This window comes from Equus quagga, chromosome 20, assembly GCF_021613505.1.
Source record: "Equus quagga isolate Etosha38 chromosome 20, UCLA_HA_Equagga_1.0, whole genome shotgun sequence".
NCBI classification, from domain to species: Eukaryota; Metazoa; Chordata; class Mammalia; order Perissodactyla; family Equidae; genus Equus; species Equus quagga.
In genome coordinates this window covers 532,467-548,661 of record NC_060286.1, presented here as the reverse complement: position 1 = coordinate 548,661, position 16,195 = coordinate 532,467, and the positions used below count along the sequence as shown (strand labels likewise).

General features: G+C 38.9%; 1 protein-coding gene across 4 annotated transcripts in view; it reads left to right on the top strand.

Annotated features, from left to right (window-relative positions):
- Window positions 1-16,195, top strand: part of FERMT2 (FERM domain containing kindlin 2) — a 73,660-nt gene that overhangs the window by 46,541 nt on the left and 10,924 nt on the right. For 2 of the 4 annotated variants that reach the window (XM_046647416.1, XM_046647418.1), the window contains exons 4-10: window positions 4,637-4,669; window positions 4,997-5,222; window positions 5,334-5,436; window positions 7,180-7,287; window positions 10,739-10,873; window positions 11,845-11,894; window positions 12,963-13,087. In XM_046647416.1, the coding sequence (XP_046503372.1) occupies window positions 4,637-4,669; window positions 4,997-5,222; window positions 5,334-5,436; window positions 7,180-7,287; window positions 10,739-10,873; window positions 11,845-11,894; window positions 12,963-13,087 (780 nt within the window). The remainder of the gene's footprint in view (window positions 1-4,636; window positions 4,670-4,996; window positions 5,223-5,333; window positions 5,437-7,179; window positions 7,288-10,738; window positions 10,874-11,844; window positions 11,895-12,962; window positions 13,088-16,195) is intronic. The other 2 variants (XM_046647417.1, XM_046647420.1) reach the window with 1 other exon arrangement.

The following is a 16,195-nucleotide window of genomic DNA, read 5'->3' as shown; positions in this document are numbered from 1 at the left end:
ATTCAGTTTATGGGCTGGAGAAGTAAGTTTGCGAATGAAGCTTTTAAGTTCCAGTGGCTAGGATTTTGATGGGAAGAAAAGGCAGTCTAAGAAGAAAGAATGATATTGACAGTACGGTAAAATGAACACATTTTAAATTACAGATGAATATTTACAGATCTGTATGTCTTGTAACCACCCAGAACATGATCCTCGCACCCCCGAAGGCCTCCCACATGCTTTTTCCCACTCAGTATCCCACAGTATCCCTCTGTCACTACAGATTAGTGTTGCCTATTGAATGCCTGTAAGAGTGGAATCGTACACTGTGTGCTCTCGTGTGTCTGTGAAGTGATTGTGTTTTGAATGAGGGACTTGAAAAACAGGTTTTAGTTGTCTACACCCAAACAGTTTAATTAAAACAAAAACATCTGAGGAGTTCCAAGAAGTTGATGAGATGAAATGCTAAGAAAGTACAGAGTAGATACATAGAGAGTCTGGTGATCTGTAGAGAAGTCCACTGAGTGCCATATGCACATAAAAAGTAATGTGAAGTTAATTTTTAAAAGAAATATTAAATAATCTAGTTTACCTGCTTTTATGATTTGTCAGCACTTTAGTTAATTATTGGACCAAATACTGAAAAATATGATCAGTTGCATCTTGGGTCCATAATAAATAGCAACAGGTCCAGATATATCTCAATACGTGACACCTTTGGGATGTCAAACTCTGTGCTTGGTGCTTCACAGATGCTCCTCTCCTGCAGAGTGTGGTGAGCATTAGATAGAATGTTCATTTTACTGAGGAGGAAACAGGCTCAGTTTTCCTTAGTTTCTACAAGCTTCTTGAATTGTGAGCATCTCAGTGTGAGCATGGCCAATAATTACATGTATTCAATTAGTGATAACTATTTAATATGTAAATTATCTTTCATTTGATCCTCACAGAACCCCTGTGATTTTGGTGGCATTATCTCTGTTTTACTTGTAAGTAAAGTAATTTGTTGAAGATCACCAAGCCATTAGGGGCAGAGTTAGAATTCAAATCCAGGTCTGTCTGACTCCAGCGTTCATGTTTCTAACCATTACGTAGTATCATCTCTAGTTATAATATTTAGAGTAAATCTTTTGTGAATTCTAATAGGAACATTTGATTAAAATATTAGTCTGTAAATTATACCTCAACAAAGTTTGGTTTTTTTAAAAGTAATGTTTCAAGAGGTAAAGGATCATGAGCGAATTAATGATTCTCAGACTTTAGTCAAATTCTTAACATTATCATAGAATTCTGTGAGTTCTTAAATACCTTGCTTACACAGCTGTGCTCAGCTGACCTGCTATTGAGTGCTTTGCCACTTCCTAGCTGTAACTAGGTTAAATATCTAATCTTTAATTACCTATGAGGAGGAAACCAGTTGAACTCTAGCCTGATCCCGTCTGGGGAAAGTAATTTTTCCCAGTAAGAATTATTCTACAGTATAGTACTGACTTAAAAATTACTAATTTTAGGATCTGTAATGTAAGTAGAAATAGGAAATTCTTGTTTTACTTGCTTGGCACAGGAAAGTTGCTTATGCAGGATGCCATTTTTTGTAACTGTAACGTGCTATTTTAAGCATCAAAAAAATTTTTTTAACTATTCTTTAATTATAAAATTAATGTATGCTCATAGGAAAAATTCAAATATTACAGATTAATGTATTCATCTTTGTTTTTAATGAAAGTGGGACTGTGTTATACACACATTTGTGATTTGTTTTTTTTCAATTGATGATACATACTAATGGACCTCATATCTTTTTTTAATTACAGAAGTCATACGTTAATATAGTCTAACTATAAAAAATCAAATAGTACAGAAAATGTACTAAACTGAAGGTGAAACCTGCACTTCAGCTTTTTCTCTTGCTACTCTGTCAAGAAGAAGCCATTTCTTTCTTTTTTCTTTCTTTCTTTCCCTCCTTCCTTTTTTTTTTTTTTTTTTTTGCTAAGGAAGATTTGTCCTGAGCTAACACCTGTGCCAGTCTTTGTCTGTTTTGTAAGTGGGTCACTGCCACAGCATGGCTGCCAACCAGTGGTGTAGGTCCATGCCCAGGAACTGAACCCAGGCCACTGAAGCAGAGCTTGCCAAAGTTAACCACTAGGCCATGGGGCCAGCCCCAAGAAGAAGCCATTTCTTGATCGCTGTGTATGACAATATTGTAAGCAGTTGTGGTACAACTTGTCAGCAACTTTTCTGTGTATATCCTCTGACTCAGCAGTGGTGCTAGAATTGGGAAATAAGTACAAGACGTTTATTGGAAGGCATTGTTTGCAGTAGCAGTGGTGGTGACATCAGTAACAAAACTCTAAACAAACGCACACCAACTTAGATAAGTCACAAAGCTGGGAGGCAGTGGTGTAGTGCGGCAGACCGGCTCATTCATCGTTGGCTCTGCAGCTGTTGAGCTCTTGACATTGTGCAAGTTCTTTAACCTTGCTGCGCCTCAGTTCGCTCCTCTAAGATAAGGGTAATAGGGTTGTTGGGAACACTAAGTGAGTTATTGCCGCGGAGTGCCTAACAAATAGGGACAATGCAGTGATCAGATATGAAGTGTAGAAAACATGAAGTACAGGAAGTTGAGAGGGCAGAGAATGGATTGGGTGGCTGAATCTATTAAATGTTGTGTGATTTAGGGCAATATATTTTCTGTTTTAGAAACTTCATAAAGGAAATTGTCAATTCTAACTTTACTCCGTTCTGAGTAGTTATTATATAGATCATCATACTAGGAATGATGTTTCAGTGTTCTGATGTTCTTAAAGATTTATTCACTAGATCTTTGAAATAAACAGGAGATTCTGCCTAGAAGATAATGTTTTCCACACCTTATTTGCATGTATATTCTGTATAGCAGAATTAGTCTTCGCCCAGCTGAGCTGGAGCAGTGTTTTCAGCTATTTTACTAAGTGTGGGTGACCACATGACTCTTTCACAAAATGCCCTCACAGGTTAAGGTTCTAGCTTTTAAAGCTACCACTAAATGTCCTAATATTCCTCTTTAAAGGCTAAAAAAAGGAGAGTTCACAGCTTTTTTTGTTGCTTATTCGAGTTCAACAATGTTGATTCTATGAGGTGTTTTAGTACTCACGTTGGAAGAACACATTTTGGGGACATCAAATCAGATACCCTGTGGCTAGTAAGAGTTTTGTTTTTGTTTTTATTTTCTTTTACTTTGTGTCCTCTTCCTGAAATAGGTCATGATGACTACAGAAATCTCTCTCTTTACTACCACTTTCTCATAGGTTTTGTTTCTATCCTTGCACGAGGGCAGGGGGTTTAGAGAGGAAAGGAGAGAGATTCCTAAGCATATTCCTAAATAGGGTAAGGGAAGCAGCCATTCTCTTTCCATCATCCGATAATGTTGTGATACCCACTTACATATTTTCTTTTTAAAAATTATGACTGCGGGGCCAGCCTGGTGGCACAGCAGTTGGGTTCGCACATTCCACTTCGGTGGCCCAGGGTTCGCCGGTTCGGATCCTGGGTGTGGACATGGCACCGCTTGGCAAGCCATGCTGTGGCAGGCGTCCCACATATAAAGTGGAAGAAGATGGGCACGGATGTTAGCTCAGGGCCAGTTTTCCTCAGCAAAAAGAGGAGGATTGGCAGCAGATGTTAGCTCAGGGCTAATCTTCCTCAAAAATAAAAAAATTATGACTGAAAGACAAAATATGGTTAATAGAGTTAGGACTTTAGAGGGTGGTGCTTTGTACTTAATATAATTCCGAACCTTTTTTTTCCCCAAAAAGTCTTAATTTAGTATCCTTAATTTTTAGAGTTTAAATAATGAAAGCTATATCATCAGTTGACTAAGTCAACAAATTTTTATTTGTGTAGCCTCTCTATGTCTAGCCCTTTAATAATTAACCAAGCAATCAGAAGATTAAAAGGACAATATCCCTGCCTTCAGGGGGTTTAATTATAACGTGTACCTTTGTTAGACTCTTTCTAGGGCAAAATTGTATTGCCCCTTTGCTTTAAAGATTTTATTTTTCCTTTTTCTCCCCAAAGCCTCCCGGTACATAATTGTGTATTTTCAGTTGTGGGTCCTTCTGGTTGTGCTGTGTGGGACGCCACCTCATCATGGCCTGATGAGCGGTGCCATGTCGGCGCCTGGGATCCGAACCGGCAAAAGCCTGGGCAGCTGAAGTGGAGCGCGCAAAGCCAACCACGTGGCCACAGGGCGGCCCCCATGCCTCTTTGCTTTAATGCTTTATTTATAAATCTGCTGGGACCAGTGTAGCTGTGCACTGAGAAAGCATTAACATAAAATTGCTCTCTTAATTCAAGTGAATGTATTCCTTTACATTGAGCTGCCTTAAAACAGGGCGTGGGTTTCGGAGAGTGATGGTGTGGACATGATTGTCTCACTAGACACTTCACTGGAGCACAGCTTCCTTCTTTTGAATTGGACAGAAAACTTACTTTACTTATGTTATAGCTTCTAAGGTTCTTCACTTTTAAATCCACTTGAAATATTTATTTCAGTTTATGGTTCACAATTAGGAAAAATCTGCTTTTCTTTTTCTCATTTCCTTTTCGTTCTTTTGTTTCTGTCTTCTGTTGTTGCCTTTCCTTTACCTTCTGAATTCCTTTCTTTCCTTTCCTGTAGGCACCGATGTTCTTTACATTGGCCCTCTGAAAGGTGAGCCTTGCCACAATTAAAAACAGAAAGTTGGTCTGTCTGCTTCAGCTATATCCTTAACTTACCTTCTAATTCTCTTGAACTGATTTTTTCCCAGAATTTTCACCAACTTAATTCTTTTGATCTTGTTTACATGTTCTTAATGTTATACAAGTAGAGTTAAAGTTCATTTCACATATTTTCAAGACAGGTGAAATAATGTACTAAGCTTTCCTTCCAGAATGAAGCTTGTGTTTCACAATGTGCTTTATGTCATTTTAGCATGTATTCTTCGAAAGTAAGATCTGCGCTTCATACTTACTACCTATTTTTCATGTTATTTATTAGGAAGTATATATTCAAGCCCAGGACTTTATAGTAAAACAATGACCCCCACTTACGATGCTCATGATGGAAGCCCCTTGTCACCGACTTCAGCTTGGTTTGGTGACAGTGCTTTGTCAGAAGGCAATCCTGGTATCCTTGCTGTCAGTCAGCCAATCACATCACCAGAAATCTTGGCAAAAATGTTCAAGCCTCAAGCTCTTCTTGACAAAGCGAAAATCAACCAAGGGTAGGTTTTAAAATATAGATACAATTGAAGAATTTCTTTATCTGATTAGAGTTAGAAATATTTCATTAATTCTGTCTTGGTCTGTTCCACTGCTCTTGTTAATTTGTCTAGATGGCTTGATTCCTCAAGATCTCTCATGGAACAAGATGTGAAGGAAAATGAGGCCTTGCTGCTCCGGTTCAAGTATTACAGCTTTTTTGATTTGAATCCAAAGGTACCTAGGGTTTAGAGGGATCTCTTCTTTTGTTCCGTTTGGTTTGTTTGTTCATGTGGATGTTCGTTTCTTGAAAGTTGGTGGAGCAAGGAATTATTTGTGTATAGCAAGTCTTGAGTAATATTAAAAACCCAAAGCTTTAAGCAAAAGCATCTGTATTTTAAATAAGTTTATTGTTTAGTAAGTTGGAAACATAACTGAATCTTTCTCTTTTTTGTTAAGGTAATTGAATTTTTGATTGATTTGTATTTTAAAGGCACTAGTTTGGTATCGCAGAATTGGTAACATTAGTTCTGGGGTTTGTTGTTTTTTTTTTTTTTACGCCTCTCTTCACTTGTACTTTAGGTGAAAGAAAAGTTTGCTGCCAGATTACCTTTTCAGTTACTTTCAGATTTCTAATTGTATACCAAAAGATGTTGCTTCAAAAAAGCTGTTTTTGTGCCTACATTTCTTGCTGTTTAGTAACCATCATTGTAATATGTTTTTACTATCAAATGATTGGCATCATTTATGCTACTAAAGTACTTTGCTTTTCTGATAAGGTTTAAATTTGCTATAAAAATCTGGAGTATTTCCCCCCAGGAAACACATGGTACAGAGATTTGAATCTTTTGCTTCCCTGTCATCTTCAGAGGGGGAACAAACCTCTCTTGACTACCTTCTATCCTTTTCATGTCTAGATTTTAATATGCATATTTACCATTTTTTTATTATGTGCTTAATTCTTTATACAACAGTAAAATGTATATAATAGGATTATTAAAGAAACCATTTTAATCCCTTTTCAGGCCATATCCTATCTAATTTTAGTGAAATTACCAAAGTAATTATTTGGGAACATAATTACATTTGGGGAGGGGGTTATTTATTTTTAACATTCTATGATAGTGTTGTTAAGACATTAAGACGTCACTGTTGATTTTTATTAACATAACTACTTGGATAATTCAATAACATCTAAGTAAATCTATTTCACAAGTAATATACATGTACCCTATATTTTAAATTTTTAAAATAACTACTGTTTCCAAGGACCTGCCACTTCGTCTGTGTATGCTTTTCCACGATGAGTAAGATGTTCCCCCAAATAAATAATTTACTCTGATTATGACATTTTGGTGTGGCAGGTTGAAATAACAATACTGAAAAGCAATCAGTTCTACCTTACCTTTTCTTTTTTTAAAGATTTTATTTTTCCTTTTTCTCCCAAATACCCCCAGTACATAGTTGTGTATTTTTAGTTGTGGGTCCCTCTAGTTGTGGCATGTGGGACGCCGCCTCAGCATGGCCTGATGAGCGGTGCCATGTCTGCGCCTAGGATTTGAACCGGCAAAACCCTGGGCCACTGAAGCAGAGCGCATGAACTTAACCACTCGGCGACGGGGCTGGCCCCCATCTGCTTTACTTTAATGTCTTCAAGTTAGACTCTGTTTGTTGAGGGTTATAATATTTAATGGTTATTTCCCTCAAAAATAACATACAGAATCTGTTTCTAATACTGAATAATAATCTTTGGTATATTTTAATGTCATTTTTAATGGAAAATTAGATGTGGGTATATATAGGTATACCTAACCAGATAGACATCTTTCTTCTTGAGTATTCGATAGGGAATAAAAATCCCAGAAAAAAATTTGTATATTAAGTTTTTCTTGTCAGGCTTTAAAAGTGAATATTAAGAGTTTTCAAACTTTTTGATGTTAAAGGTGATATATTACAAAAGAGTTGTCTCTTTTGCTGCAGTATGATGCAATCAGAATCAATCAGCTTTATGAGCAGGCCAAATGGGCGATTCTCCTAGAAGAAATTGAATGCACGGAAGAAGAAATGATGATGTTTGCAGCCTTGCAGGTAGTGGAGAGTATTGGTAAATAGCACTTTTGGGGGGAAAGGGTAGGGAATTATTTTTAACTAGTAAAGTGGCGTAGTAATCCTAATAGCATTTTGGTAAACAACTTTTGCTTTTCGCTATGTAGAAAATGAGTGGACACTTAGGAAAGCAAAATAAACACATCAATTTAGTTTAATTTTTGTCTTATGTAAGAATTTAGTATATGGGATACTTAATAGTTATTTTTCTGTATCCTGTAGGAGAAAAAGTGTCCTCCCACCCCTAGATGTATATTAGCTTAAAAATGCCCAATTTTCCCTTGGAAATGAAATCTATGTTAAAAATCAGATTTCTGAAATGAATCTTGCTGGCATATAATTTCATAAGTAGCTGGGGATGGTAATATTTGTGAAATGGACCGTGGCAGAAATAACCCCTTTAAAGATGATAAAATTTTAAGAGACTAGTGAAACTAAACATAAATTAGTTTTTAGAACGATAATCCTTAAGAAGTGGGTAGGTAACCTTTTCCTTAGATCAAGCCAGTGTTTTTCCAAATTTGGTTCTGGCACACCACCTGCTTCACAGTTACACAGGAGGCCTTGCAAAAGTGTTTACTTCATTACTGCTGCCCCTCTGGGAAAATAATTTTAGGGTGGCATCCACACATCAGCATTCTTAGAGACCCTGAGGGCCAATGACCACTAGATTAATCTTCCTTACATTTCAGACATCTGAGCGAGGCTTTGGTAAGTGTTCTCAGATCGTGGTGGAATTCCGGTCTGCCTAAAGTACTGATAAAGTTGATGTTCTTTAAGTAACAAAAATACAAGAAGCAAAGCTGCTGTTCAGTTATGAAAAGCTTTCACTATAAAAATGATTTCATTTTTTCCTTAGAACACAAAAATGCTCTCAGTCTTTCAAATGCTTTTATGCACCCAGAAAAGTTTTCCAGTTAGGACTCAGAAAGTTGTCCTTAAGAGGAAGTACAGCTAATTTCTCCTTCGTTTACATGATGAAAGAAGGGAATTGAAATGAAGCTCAGACGAGGAAAATCTTGGATGGCGGATGAATTCGTTTAATCAGTCATTTTCTAGAGACTTGCTTAATCAACCAGTTAGGAATGTTCTCTTGTGTTTCTGGATGATTCAGACTATCTGAGGAATTTCTCAAATTAAATTCTGGAGCACTATTATTGAAAGTCACACGCTTGGTTATGGCTTTCTACCTGCATCTTTCTCACTTAGAATACAGGCTCGTAATTTTCCATTGAAGGTTTTGCCGAGATAGAATAATAAAACATATATGGGAAAAACTCATGGATCTTATTGTATAGCATTTCTTTTTATTACAAAAATAATCCCTAATTTTGTTTTTAATCCAACAAATACATACAGTGCCTGGCACCTAGTAGGTGCTCAAAAAATATTTGAGTGAGTCATATTTTCAGAGAAATGGGATTATTCTGCGGCTTTCCCCCACCCCCACTCTCTCCCAGTGTACAGAAGATACTCCATTTCACTGCAGTAGAAAACACCTCAGAAACCATAGATTTTAATTTGTGGAGACTGAATGTCCTAGAGCGTAGCTCTCCTGCACCATTTTAGGATCTAGATTTAATGACAGAATTTTGAACTGCAGATCACCTGAATTGTTAGGAGCCTTCCCAGAGACTGACATGAAGGGGTGGGGGGGTATTTTGAAAGAGATGCCTACTATTTTTTGTTTCAAACATAGCCTGTACTCTGAACTATTCTTCATGGGATTTCTGGTTACTTGTGTAAAATAAATCTACAGTTAGTAAAATAAATAAATAATAACAATTCAAAGAAAGAAGCTGTGGATAAAAAATGTTGTAGGTAAGTTAGGAACACTGTTTCTTTTTAAAGCATTTAGGTCCAAGTACATATTGTAACAGTTGACAGATATCCCGTGTACCTTGGAAAGCAGAGCTGGAGTTTAGGACCAGTCTTATTCACAGCCAGGGTTTCTCCTGTGTAACTTAAAAGGACCTTTTACATCAGAATTACCGAAGGCACTTAGTAAAAATGCAGATCCCAGGCTTGACTCCAGATTTGCTGAATGAAAATCTCTGGGGGTGAACCTAAGAATGTGTATTTTTAACCAACTCTCCACATTTTTTATTAATTTTTTTTTTTTGAGGAAGATTAGCCCTGAGCTAACTACTGCCAGTCCTCCTTTTTTTGCTGAGGAAGCCTGGCCCTGAGCTAACATCCATGCCCATCTTCCTCTACTTTATATGTGGGATGCCTACCACAGCATGGCATGCCAAGCAGTCCCATGTCCACACCTGGGATCCAAACTGGCAAATCCCGGGCCGCTGAGAAGCGGAACGTACCAACTTCACTGCTGTGCCACCGACCCGGCCCCCCATGTGATTCTTAATATACTCTGACATTTGAGGCCGCTGCCTGAGGGACTCAGCCCACCTCATTCCCCATAATTTGTAAACCTGGAAGTGTCTACCACTTTAAGGATCTCATTTCAGTACAACTTTAGGTATAGCCAGAGACTATTCATTACTAGTTCACTAAATCTTACAGAAGGACATTGATAATTGCCCTCATGAATAGATTGTGTTCAGTGAATGAATACTTCAGAAGTTTGGAGTGCTGCTTAGTGCTTTGAAAGGTAACTGATTAAATGATTTAAAAGTTTTGCTTACCTTTGTATAAAACCTCTCTAAGGTTTAGCATCAAAATAATAAATATTAATATTTGTTCAAAGTCACTTACCCTAGGTGTATTTAAAATTGGCTAGTTATTCTTAGGGACTTCTCTATCTGCGTATAGGGTAGTTATCTACATGTAGCACTACATAGAGTAGTTATCACTACTCATACACACACACACACACCTGTGAGTCTTCGTGTGTGTGTACTCAGATATGAACGTAACCTGTCGTGTCACCTTCCTGTAACTGAGAACATAAACATCGCCTCCCTCTGCTCGTGTCTTAGCGTTGAAGGGGTCTGGGGAAGTAGAGCTTTAGCTCTCCACGCGGTAGTGATGACTGCTTCCCCCTTCTGGCTGGTCTAGTAGTAATGGAAGGGAATCAGTGTTAGTCCATTTCTATAAAAGACCTTATGCATATCTTTTCACTTCTTCAATATTCATTGGTTCCAGGCCCCCTTGTAGACACAGGGAGTACTGCGGTGAGTGAAAAAAAGTAAAAAATCTCTGCTCATTAACACATCTAACACATCTCTCTCCGTCCTAGGGCCTCCCAGGCTGTGAATTCATTTGTATATGTCCAAAGACCCTACTTTTTTTTGGATTAATACTTATTAAGACATTGATTTCAGATGGCATGTCTTTCATTTTCCTACCTGGAAACTTTTATCTTTTCAAATTAGGTGATGAAAAACATTCAACATAGATGCAGATCATAGTCTCATTTTGAAGTTTTACAGTTAGAACAATCATTTAAATAAAATATTTCTGGTTTCAGTATCATATCAATAAGCTGTCAATCATGACATCAGAGAATCATTTGAACAACAGTGACAAAGAAGTTGATGAAGTCGATGCTGCTCTTTCAGACCTGGAGATTACTTTGGAAGGGGGTAAAACATCAACAATTTTGGTAGGGTAACTCTTTTTACCTACTTAACTTAGTTTGAATTGATTCTCACCTGTTTGTCAGTTTAGGTTCTCATGAAGTCTTTGGGGGATGTAGAGAAATATTTAATACTTTGGAGAATTCAGACACTGATTTTTCAGAAACTTTCAGGGAAAGTTTTAAAATTAGTATTGTTGTAGTCTCTAGTGCTTCTAATACGTAAAGACGATCTTCTGATACTCTGCGCCTTCTCTGACAAGTGGTGGGAGAGCATTTCTGCAGAGGAAAAGTTAATCTCGAGTCACGGTAAAATCCATTTAGTGATCTCCAAATCTGCAATGTTACAAAAAGAAGAGAAAAATAGATCTCAGGAAAAATTTTAAATGCTAAGTTTAGTTTTTTTGTTTTTTTTTTAAGATTTTTTTTTTTATTTTTTTCCTGTTTCTCCCCAAAGCCCCCTGGTACATAGTTGTATATTCTTCGTTGTGGGTCGTTGTAGTTGTGGCATGTGGGACGCTGCCTCAGCGTGGTTTGATGAGCAGTGCCATGTCCACGCCCAGGATTCAAACCAACGAAACACTGGGCCACCTGCAGTGGAGCTCACGAACTTAACCACTCGGCCACGGGGCCAGCCCCTAAGTTTAGTTTTAAAGCTTGGGACTTAGTTATTACAGAAGAGTCACTTATCTGAGGGCTGTTATGATTTACAAAATTTCTATATGCAGGTACCAACAGTTCTAGATTTTAGAATCAATGGTATATTCTTGTGGCTTGTATAAATTGCCATGTTGATCAGATTTTTATACCATTTGAAAATGCCTGTGTGCCATATAATGACCATATAATATAATATGATGGTACTTTTAAAATCTTTATAATCTATTTTATATAATTTTCTTTCTTTATTAAGTAAGCTAGTTCTTGATATCAGATACCAAACAGAGTTTCACATTTCAAGAAAAATAAGAAAAAAAATGATTTCATTCTTTCCCTAGGGTGACATCACTTCCATTCCTGAACTTGCTGACTATATTAAAGTTTTCAAGTAAGTACAAAAAGGGGAGGGATTCCAAATATTAATGAATAATAAGTGCTAGGTTTATAGTCATGTTCACATTATTGGAATTTACTGTAAATTTGGCATATGCATCTGTAAAGGCATTTACGAATTAGGTGAACACTAAATTTTAATGAGGGAAAATAACCATCTTTACCAAATTAAAATCACAGTACTCATTAAATTGTTTTATCTGATAAATAGTTTAAGAGAAAAAAAAAGACTGTAACCTAGATTGCACTGTTGAAGTTTCTGAGACGTGAAGCAGCCTATCTGTATAAAGCATCCCCTCTGGCTGAAAGCAGTGGATAGTGAACTGTTAATGCCAGTGGCGATTTCCTTGTTCAGAGCCCCAGATTCTATTGAGTTCTATTCTCTTCTATTCTAAACATAGAACAGCTCAACATGTAACATTTTTGAGATAAGGGCACAATTTCAGATGCCACTTCCTACCTACCTTCTCTCTTCTCCCTTTACACACCTTTTTCATCTACGTCTCCCCTTCTTTATCCACTGTCTCAGGACTGCCGTGTCTTCTTTATGTTTGACTTTGAAATGGCAAGTTAAGTCACCACTGAAACACATCCCTGAGAGAGAAGCACCTCCCCCACTCTGCATGCCATCTGCACTTGCTTGTTCAGAGAGGCACCAACCGAAGGCAGCCCTGCAGACATCCATGAACCTGCAGGTCGTTGGGAGACTAGGAACCTTGCGGTTATTGATAGTTACTTCACCTTTATTTTCCTGTCCTTTCCATGTGGCCTGCTAGTAGTAGCGATGGCTGCGGTGGACAGAAAGACTGACTGTTGGCCCTCCTGTCTTTCTCCTTTGCCCACTCAACTGTTTGTGAGATCTTCCTGAGTAGATTGATTGAGAAGGAAGGGGCAAATCCAGTAACAGCAGCATTGAAGTGAACACACTGGCCAAAGGGAACTGAACTCAGCAGATGTAAAACTTGGCCTCAGACTTTTAATATTGTGACACTTTACTGCTAAACATAGCATTGATAAAGTTACATCAAACTTGGTTTTTCTTTCAATTCTATTTGACACATAGGCCAAAAAAGCTGACTCTCAAAGGTTACAAGCAATATTGGTGCACCTTCAAAGATACATCTATTTCTTGCTATAAGAGCAAAGAAGAATCCAGTGGCACACCAGCTCATCAGATGAACTTAAGAGGTAAGGAATGCCTTGGAGCACCAGTGTCAATAGTGGAATGTCTACTAAGTAATATTCAATGAACTTCACTTTGCTGGGGGAGAAAGGTTTTCAGCAGTTTCTGTACTCCTTTAGGTTCTTTTTTGTGTTTAGATATTATTTTTTCAACTTAGTTCTTGTCACAGTTTTAAGTACAGTCATGTGCCACAAAACAACGTTTCAGTCAACAGCAGACCACATATATGGCAGTCATCCCATAAGATTAGTACCATGTAGCCTAGGTGTGTAGTAGGCTACACCATCTAGGTTTGTGTAAGTGCACTCTGTGACGTTCACACAAGGACAAAATCACCTACAGATGCATTTCTTTGAATGTGTCCCTGTCATTAAGCGATGCATGACTATAATCAATTTCACACGAATATTTTGTTGTAATCTCTTAACATGGTCCTCACTTAAAGTGTGTGATGCTGCTTTTCTCACTTGTCAAGTAAATTTGTGGTGTCTCTTTTCTCCTAATCCTTCAGCATTAGGATGTGTGGGTTTTCCTCAGTCTGCAGGAGCGAGCTGCCTGCTTCTCTCTTTCAGATTCTATCTCAGTCCCATCTGTGCTGTAGTCATCTCCTCCCAGTTTTTGCTGATTTCTCCCTTCCTCGTCAACACCCACTCCTCTTCCTGACCTTCACTGGTGACAAGCTGGTCCCCCTCAGGGTCCCCAGTCTCTTGATTTTCCTGGCTCACCAGTAGGGTAGCTGGCACCTCTGGGGTTTGGCCATGTTCTTCTTCCCCAGCCCTTCTTCCCTGCGCATTTTTGTCGTTTTCAACACTCTCCTCTCTGCTGGTTCCTGGGGCAGCCCCAAGATCCTCCTCTGAGGCCCTTCCTAGCTGACAACCTGAATCTCATTGGTTTTCTCTCGTCTCTTCAAATCCAAAGCTGTCTCGGAACTAGGGTCTGGTGTTTGAGACACGTACTGCTGGACAGGTTTCCACTCTCTTGTGGCAACTGTGGCTGGCTTGCTTCCTGTGGCCGGGGCTGAGCCTGGCTCAGGGCTCAGAGCTCCTGGCTTTGGTCTTTTTTTCCCATTCAGTTCTTTGGACTACAGCTTCATTTCCCGTTTTGGTGACTTCTTTTGGTTCTTCACACTACTCCTTCATCTCTTCCATCTGATTGGTATACTGTTCAGGTGGTAGAAGAATTTCCTCTCCAGGTTGGTGTGGTTCTTCTGCAGCTGAAGGCATCCTACTGCAGCTTGCCACGATTTCTCTGCAGGGCAGTTAGCTGGTCTTGTAGATTGCCGATGCACTTCTCACTTGTGGTGACATTATTCACTGAAACCACCTGGCTGACTTCCAGTCTAGTTATCAGTTTGTCTAGGAAGCCGTACCCCTGAGAACCATTCCTACGAACTCACAGCACTCGCTCCACCCGGCGCACTTGGTGGAGGCTGCAGTAGATTGGCTCCTCGCTGTTCCACACTCCTTTTGATGTGCCTTACCTTACAGCAAAGGCTAGAAAACCAGAATGCATTTTCCAGACTCATTTCCAGGGAGATTTAGATTCCAGTCAGATGCATTCATAGGAGACTTGTATACCCAACTCAGTGAAGGGTTTGGAGAGGCAGAATTGAGAAAGGAGTGAGGCGCTTCTGGGCTGTGGAGCTGCAGCTGTGGCAGCAGCCTCCTGGTTTCCCAGACTCTTGATTGTAGCAAAGCCTGCACCTCCCTGGGAAGGCCACTGCTGGGGTAGCACTCAGGGAGTTATTGCTATCAGCTGAGCCCATCTATCCTTTGGGTTACATCTTGCATGCATGTTTATTATTATACATAAAGCAATATGTCGTTCTAACTAAAAATGTTCATATTTGGACAGAAGTACCCAAAAACAGCCTCTGACTCATTTCACAAAAATGTTTCCCAAAGTAAGATCACTTGAAATACAGAGGTGTTTTTCCTGATCTATATTCTGAAGTCGTCTTAGTACATTTTACATTAGGATATTTTTAGTATATTTCAACAAAGTGTCCAGATCTCTACCGTGTCTCTGTTTTGCCCAGTAGCCATCTAAATGGTGGCTTTGTAGTTATATGCACTGTGAACAATAGAAAACCTCTGTCCTGAGTAGAAGATTGCTGTGCCCATGTGTTGGAATTCTGTAATTTCCTTAGAACTTTTAATTAAGCTTATTGCCTTTCTCTCTAAGTCTCATGAGTTTAACTTTTGGGTCTCTATCATTATTTGTACTTTCAGAATCCATCGCAGCTTTCTTCTCGATTAGCTCCTAAACTACCCAGGACCAGCTAGGTTATCGACTCTTGATTTAGAGACTAGATCTGTCCTCTGGCCCCTGTCTTACCTGTCTTTATTACATCCTTAACCTTCTCCCTGTGCAGCTGAGAAGTCAAGTTCTCGTATGGATAATAGCTTCCAAGGTGGCCTCATCCCACCTTTCTCAGGTCCTCCCAAAGGAGCACTTTTTCCAGCACCTCACACTGACACTAGCGTGAGACTCAAATGGCGTAGCTTTTGCTCTGCCACTAAACATGCCCTATGATTTTGGCAAAATAGCCTATCTGAATGTCAGTGTCTTCCCTTGAGAACTGAGAGTATTAGCCTAGGTGCTCTCTAAGGCCCCTTGGAGATCTAAAATGTAAAATTCTAAAAAATTCAGCTTAGCCAATACTAATTGAACTCGTATGCTGCAAACTGTGCTACCTGCTAGAGAGATAAATAAGAATAAATTACAGTTCCCATCTCTCAAGATGTTTAGAGCATGTGGCAGGGTGAGGGGAGATAAACAGTTAGAATTTGGGCAATAAATAGTAGTCTAAAAAGTAAGAAACAGGTCACAGGAGCAGGGTTAAGGGTGCTCTATCCAGTGACAGTGGGGAGAATGAAGAGAGACTTCATGGGGAAATAATGTCAGAGTTAAGATCCGAAAGAGAAAAATTGAGATCTGCGAAAGGAAAGAGGAGAGTTGGTAACAGGGCCCTCCAGGCAGAGACTGGTGTGCAGGAATACTTGGAGAGCAGCCTCAGCCACAGGAGGCTTGTTCTGAAAGGTGGAGTTTAAGGGGAGAGGATGAGTACTTCCTTAATAGCTGTTGAATCTGATTCCTCCTAACATGAGAGA